Source organism: Mesocricetus auratus, unplaced genomic scaffold (genome assembly GCF_017639785.1).
Source record: "Mesocricetus auratus isolate SY011 unplaced genomic scaffold, BCM_Maur_2.0 Super-Scaffold_100066, whole genome shotgun sequence".
NCBI classification, from domain to species: Eukaryota; Metazoa; Chordata; class Mammalia; order Rodentia; family Cricetidae; genus Mesocricetus; species Mesocricetus auratus.
Window position 1 is genome coordinate 1,958,843 of NW_024429235.1, and position 7,034 is coordinate 1,965,876.

The following is a 7,034-nucleotide window of genomic DNA, read 5'->3' on the forward strand; positions in this document are numbered from 1 at the left end:
AGGGCAGCCTGGGCTACATAGAGAAACCCTGAACAAGACTGTGACCCCAACATTTTTTGTAAGACACAGGAAGGTTGGGAGTTTGCCACTAGACTGAGTGACACAGCCAGCCTGGTCTACATGAGACCATGTCTCAAAAACAATAATGAGGAAGCCAGTCATGGTGTGTGTGTGTTGGGGGGAAGGGGCAGGGAGTAGCACATACTATAGGCCTAGCATTTGGGAAGCTGAAACAGGAGGGTTGCTGAGTTCAAAGTCAGCCTGAGCTACATAGTAAGAACAGGCTCCAAAAAAATTAAAATAAACAAAAGAGCAATATGTGTTTATTGATCACCACCCCCAAACCACAAATCCAAGACCTGAGGTCACTTTTTACATCTAAAAATAAAGGATTTTTGGGAGCTGGAGAGATGGCTCAGCGGTTAAGAGCACTGACTGTTCTTCCAAAGGACCTGAGTTCAATTCCCAGCAACCACATGTGGCTCACAACCACCTTGAATGAGATCTGGTGTCCTCTGCTGGCATGCAGAAGATTGTATAATAAATAAATAAAATATTAAAAAAGATTAAAAAAATAAAAATAAATAAAATAAAGGATTTTAGGAAGATCCTTTAGATCTCATCTCAAGGAAGAAAAGGAATGCCGAGTACCTAGTCTGAAGCACCTGACCCCCCACTGTCTATGAACAGAAGGCAGGCCGGTGTCAGCCTCGTCTGGGAATTCAGATCTGGTTAGGGGCTTTTGGACTCTGAGCGGCAGACTGAAAGCTCATTCCGAATCTTCCCTATTGTTGCAGGGTGAGCTCCCCTCCCCCAAGGTTGGAGCTGGGAGGATCTCCTTAGGCCTTTACAAGCTAATGTCTTTAATTGTCCTTCTTAGGGACGGTGACTAGGGGGTGGGAGGGAGAGTGGGCAGTAGAGTAGAGGGTACCGAGCTGGAGAGGGTTGTTGGTTTTGTTGTTGTTGTTTTTAAGTACGAACTCTATGCATTAGGTATAGGGCCTGTGGCCTGTGGATTAGCTGTTATTCTGGGGCTTATTCTGGCTTAGTGTTCCTCAAGAACGGGTCCTCAAATGACTTTCTTGGGAATTCCATCTTGCAATCGCCCCCCTTCCTCCCCCCCTGAAACTTCTTTTATGAAGAAGGATGACGGTAGGATGGGAGTAAGGGTGAACACAAAACTTGAGATGTCTGTGATGTGCGAGCCGGTAAGGGGGTGGGTGTCTGGGGGCGGCTCCTCCCACTCTTGTCCTCCGACCTCTGCGGCGGGCAGACCACCCTTTGGAATCCACGATTTCCAAGCTCAGCAGATCCTTTATCCGAAGAAAAATTACTGAAGCCTATCGCCTTAATCTATTGAGCGGGCAATGCTTCCCACTGAGCGCTTGGGGCTGACCCGGTGGGAGCAGCAAGAATAAAGACATCGAGGGTGGGGGGCTGGCAGAGGCTAGGGCACAGGGGGCCCCCAAGGTGGCTCGCCGCACCTGTCCCAGAGCCCGGGTAAAGCTTCCTAGGCCTGCCACACTCGCTCACCTCTTTTGCCTCCTCAAGCTCTCGGCTCCCTCCCCGGCAGCTCCTCCCCGCCCCAAACCCTCCTCCCCCCACCTCCCCTCCACCGGCTTTCGCGCTCCAGCTCCTCCCCTCCTCCGCGTCTCCTCGCTCCCCTCCCCCTCCGCCGCTGTTCCCTGCCCCCCGCCACCGCCGATCTCCTCCGCAGTCCGGGCCGCTGGGCGCAGAGGCTGCCGCAGCGCCGGCGGCCACCGACGCCTTCCCACGCCGGATACCCATTGTGTCCTACCCCATCCCGCCTTCCACCTCCCCACGGCCATGGCGCAGGAAACCGGGAGCAGCTCTCGACTCGGGGGGCCCTGCGGGGAGCCTGCGGAGCGCGGAGGTGCGGTAGGGCCAGGCTTGGGCAGAGACGGGGGCTGAGGGGCTGCTCGCGCATAAGGACTTTAAGTGGACGGATAAAATGTATGATTCTACACAGAGCCCCAGTTCTAACATCCATTCCCACTCTTCCTGGGCCAGAGGAGGGGGAGGGGTGACGGGGGAGGCTCGGAATGTGCCAGCCCTGACTCCCCCTCCCCCTTTTGCTGGGTGTCCCGGGAGCCACGCGGGTCGGGTCTGGTCTGAGCGTTGGCTTCATGCAGGATCTGACTGTAAGCTTATCTCCCCACCCTCACCCGCAGTTCCTGGGTTGCCCGTTCTTTAGAGCTTCCGCTACCCAACAAAACCGCATTACCCACACTCTCCTTGTCTTCTCCCCAGGTGATGCTAACGAGGAGGACCACCCCCAAGTCTGTGCCAAATGCTGCGCACAATTCTCTGACCCGACCGAATTCCTCGCTCACCAGAACGCGTGTTGCACTGACCCACCCGTGATGGTGATAATTGGGGGTCAGGAGAACCCCAACAACTCATCCTCCTCCTCTGCACCCCGGCCAGAGGGCCACAGTAGGCCCCAGGTCATGGATACTGAGCACGGCAATCTCCCAGATTCTGGGTCTTCTGGGCCCCCTGATCCTACGTGGGGGCCAGAGCGGAGAGGAGAGGAGTCTTCGGGGCATTTCCTGGTCGCTGCCACAGGTACAGCGGCTGGAGGAGGTGGGGGCCTGATCTTGGCCAGTCCCAAGCTGGGAGCAACCCCATTACCTCCAGAATCTACCCCTGCACCCCCTCCTCCTCCCCCCTCCCCCTCCTCCCCCTCCCCCCTCCGGCTCCAGGTGTAGGCAGTGGCCACTTGAACATTCCCCTGATTTTGGAAGAGCTGCGGGTGCTGCAGCAGCGACAGATCCATCAGATGCAGATGACTGAGCAGATCTGCCGCCAGGTGCTGCTGCTTGGCTCCTTGGGGCAGCCGGTGGGTGCTCCTGCCAGCCCTTCAGAGCTGCCCGGGACAGGGACTGCCTCCTCCACCAAGCCCCTGCTGCCTCTCTTCAGTTCCATCAAGCCTGTCCAAACTGGCAAGACACTGGCACCTTCCTCCTCCTCTTCCTCTTCCTCAGGGGCAGAACCGCCCAAGCAGGCTTTCTTCCACCTTTACCACCCCCTGGGATCGCAACATCCCTTCTCTGTTGGAGGAGTGGGGCGAAGCCACAAACCCACACCTGCCCCCTCCCCTGCCCTGCCAGGCAGCACAGACCAGCTGATTGCCTCGCCTCATCTGGCATTCCCAGGCACCACAGGACTCCTGGCAGCTCAATGTCTTGGGGCAGCAAGGGGCCTTGAGGCTGCTGCCTCCCCAGGGCTCCTGAAGCCAAAGAATGGAAGTGGTGATCTGGGCTACGGGGAAGTGATCAGTTCCTTGGAAAAGCCTGGCGGAAGGCACAAATGCCGCTTTTGTGCCAAAGTATTTGGCAGTGACAGCGCGCTGCAGATTCACCTGCGTTCCCACACTGGCGAGAGGCCCTACAAGTGCAACGTCTGCGGTAACCGCTTCACTACTCGGGGCAACCTCAAAGTGCATTTCCACCGGCATCGTGAGAAGTACCCGCACGTGCAGATGAATCCGCATCCGGTACCTGAGCACCTAGACTACGTCATCACCAGCAGTGGGCTGCCTTACGGGATGTCCGTGCCGCCGGAGAAAGCCGAAGAGGAGGCCGCTACACCAGGTGGAGCGGTTGAGCGCAAACCTCTAGTGGCCTCCACGACAGCGCTCAGTGCCACAGAGAGCCTGACCCTGCTCTCCACTGGCACAAGCACGGCGGTGGCTCCTGGACTCCCTGCTTTCAACAAGTTTGTGCTCATGAAAGCCGTGGAGCCCAAGAGTAAAGCTGATGAGAATACGCCCCCGGGGAGCGAGGGCTCCGCGGTTACCGGAGTAGCAGACGGTGGCGCAGCCACCCGGATGCAGCTAAGTAAGCTGGTGACCTCGCTGCCGAGCTGGGCACTGCTTACGAATCACTTGAAGTCAACCGGAAGCTTCCCCTTCCCCTATGTGCTGGAGCCCTTGGGGGCTTCACCGTCTGAGACGTCAAAGCTGCAGCAGCTGGTAGAAAAGATTGACCGCCAAGGGGCTGTGGCAGTGGCCTCTACCGCATCAGGGGCTCCCACCACCTCCGCCCCTACACCTTCATCCTCGTCTTCAGGACCTAACCAGTGCGTCATTTGTCTCCGGGTGCTGAGCTGTCCCCGAGCGCTGCGCCTGCATTATGGCCAGCATGGAGGTGAGCGGCCCTTCAAGTGTAAAGTGTGTGGCCGAGCTTTCTCCACAAGGGGCAATTTGCGTGCGCATTTTGTGGGCCACAAGACAAGTCCAGCTGCCCGGGCCCAGAACTCCTGCCCCATCTGCCAGAAGAAGTTCACTAATGCTGTCACGCTGCAGCAACATGTTCGGATGCACCTGGGAGGCCAGATTCCCAACGGTGCTTCCACACTTCCTGAAGGCGGGGGAGCTGCCCAGGAGAATAGCTCTGAGCAATCTACAGTCTCTGGACCAGGGAGCTTCCCCCAGCAGCAATCCCAGCAGCCGTCACCGGAAGATGAGTTGTCTGAAGAAGAGGATGAGGAAGAGGAGGAAGATGTGACGGATGAAGATTCCCTAGCAGGAAGAGGCTCAGAGAGCGGGGGTGAGAAGGCCATATCAGTGCGAGGTGACTCCGAAGAGGTATCTGGGGCGGAGGAGGAAGTAGGAGCAGTGGGAGCAGCACCCACCACCGGGAAGGAGATGGACAGTAACGAGAAAGTCTCTCAACAAGCGTCTCTGCCACCACCTCCGCCTGACAACCTGGGTCATCCCCAACCCATGGAGCTGGGAGCCAGTGATGTTTCTGGAGGCATGGAGGAAGAGGCCAAACTGGAGGGGACCCCAAGCCCGATTGCAGCCATCACCCAAGAAGGGGAGGGCACCAGCACCCCTTTGGTGGAGGAGCTGAGCTTACCGGAAGTCGTGCAAAAGGAGCCAGGAGAGGGCAGCAGCAGAAAGGCCTGTGATGCGTGTGGCCAGACCTTTCCTACCCAGACAGCTCTGGAGGAGCACCAGAAGACCCACCCTAAGGAAGGGCCACTCTTCACTTGTGTTTTCTGCAGGCAGGGTTTCCTTGATCGTCCTACCCTCAAGAAGCACATGCTGTTGGCTCACCACCAGGTACCCCCCTTTGCACCCCATGGTCCTCAGAATATTGCTACTCTCTCCTTGGTCCCTGGCTGTTCCTCTGCCATCACTTCTCCAGGGCTCTCCCCGTTCCCTCGAAAAGATGACCCCGCCATCCCATGAGCCTGTTTTCTGTACCTGATCCCCTATGTGTAGGGCACAGAAATTGAGGCTCCATAGAAGGACCTTCAAGATTTACTCAACTTCCCCTTTTCTCAAGTTTTAACATGATGTTTCTAGTGGTTTCTCTCTAGTCTCTGAGCTTAAAAATTGAGTTCAAAAGGGAATGCCCCCTAAGAAATTTGTATCACCTTTTTGTTCTTTGTAACTAGGGAAAACAAATTCTCTGTAGCTTTCTCAAGCTCAAGGGGAGTCCTCCCCTCTTCTCCCTTTCCCTTTGGCTGGTACACCAGAACCCCCATCTGTGGAATGGCAGCCTTGCTCAAAGGGGCTGGCATCTGTCTATGGAGGGCCCAGTGCTACTCCTTGGTGATCTTGACCAAGTCACCCTGCAAGACTTCCTTGTGCCAGGACCTTCTTGAGAAGCTTGCGAAGGGTGGGTGTCTTACTTTTCTGCAACAAGTACAGTTTTTCCTGTCAGGTGGCCTACCCACCAAACCCACCATCATTGCTATTAAGCCCAGGAACTGTGTTTGAGAAGAGGGCTCCAACAACAAGATCCAGAGAGGCAGTGGAGAACATAGCCTCTCTCCTGATTCTGCCTTCTGTATCCATGGCGGTACCTACCAAGCACACCAGAGAAAAGAAGTAACAAACTATAACCTCTTTCTCCTTCCCCCTGCTACAGAAGGTGCTGGCAATGAAGATATTCTAGTAATTGGTGGCTCAACCCTCGGAGTTAGGGAAGGATGAAGGGTTGGGTTGCTTTTTCAGTATGTCCCTTGACTTGTCACATTAAGGCAAAGATATTAGCTGATCAAGATGCACAGACTCCTTCAACTTCTCATTTATCATGGCCTCTCAACCGACAAGCAGATTTCCTGCCAGGAGGTCTCCATGAGATAATCTTAGGAAGTATAAAGTTCCTAACTTTCAAGAGCCGTATTTGTGAGGATAGTTGATGATGTCATGGCGAGTTGAGGAGTGTTTCTAAAACAGGGATTTCTGGGAACCTATTTGATAAAGAATGGAGCGTGATGTAAGGGAGAGGAACTTCAGCTCTTGTGAATGTGAACATTCTAATGAATGTCCCTTTGGGCTAACGGTGATATGGTGTTGCAGCCCCAGGAGTCATAGGGACTTCCTAGCACTAGAATGCTTTAGTTTTAGATGGTGCGCTATTTCATTCCCTTGCCCCTTATATGCCCCTGGTCTTCTCAAAACCCCTTTCCTCCCCAATTTTGCCTGATCGTGGACCAGAGCTTATGTCTTATTTTTTTGTCTGCTTCTTAGAGCCCCAGACATTGAGAGACAAGCTTCAAGTGGCTCCTCCCTGCCTCTCTGTCTTGTAGTGAGACGTAGTATTGACTCTTAACATAGGATCCTGTGGAACAGGAGTTCTGAGAAGGAGACTGGATTTTGTTAGTCAATGATGATTCTAAAGTAGTAGCTTCAGAGCTCCCTAACACGGTGAAATGTGTAAGAGCAGAAAGGGGAGATGTTAGTATCTTTCCCTTCGTCATTAAAGGTGTTTGAGCCAAGTATTTGTGTGTTTCTTATTTTGTGACTAAATAGCCAGATGGGGTGTGATATTGGCATTCCCTAGCATGGGGAGTCCCTTCCCAACTCTTTCTCCTGCCAAAGCTGAACATATGGTATAGGAATACTTAATTTACTCAGCTTTGTCCTAAAACAACCTCCAGTGAGGTTGATTTCACTGTGAGGGGAAAAAAGGCCCTTTTAAATGGAGATTCTATTTTTATTTATTTATTTATTTATTTTGGTTTTTACGAGACAGGGTTTCTCTGTATTGTTT

General features: G+C 54.1%; 1 protein-coding gene across 1 annotated transcript; it reads left to right on the top strand.

Moving 5' to 3' along the window:
• The first annotated feature begins 1,701 nt into the window (after positions 1-1,701).
• On the top strand, positions 1,702-6,762 carry Sall2 (spalt like transcription factor 2). The gene is given in 3 exon segments (XM_005087013.4): positions 1,702-1,894; positions 2,272-2,693; positions 2,696-6,762. Coding segments are annotated over 3 exon segments (3,015 nt in total). The 5' UTR covers positions 1,702-1,827; the 3' UTR covers positions 5,222-6,762.
• The last annotated feature ends 272 nt before the right edge of the window (positions 6,763-7,034 follow it).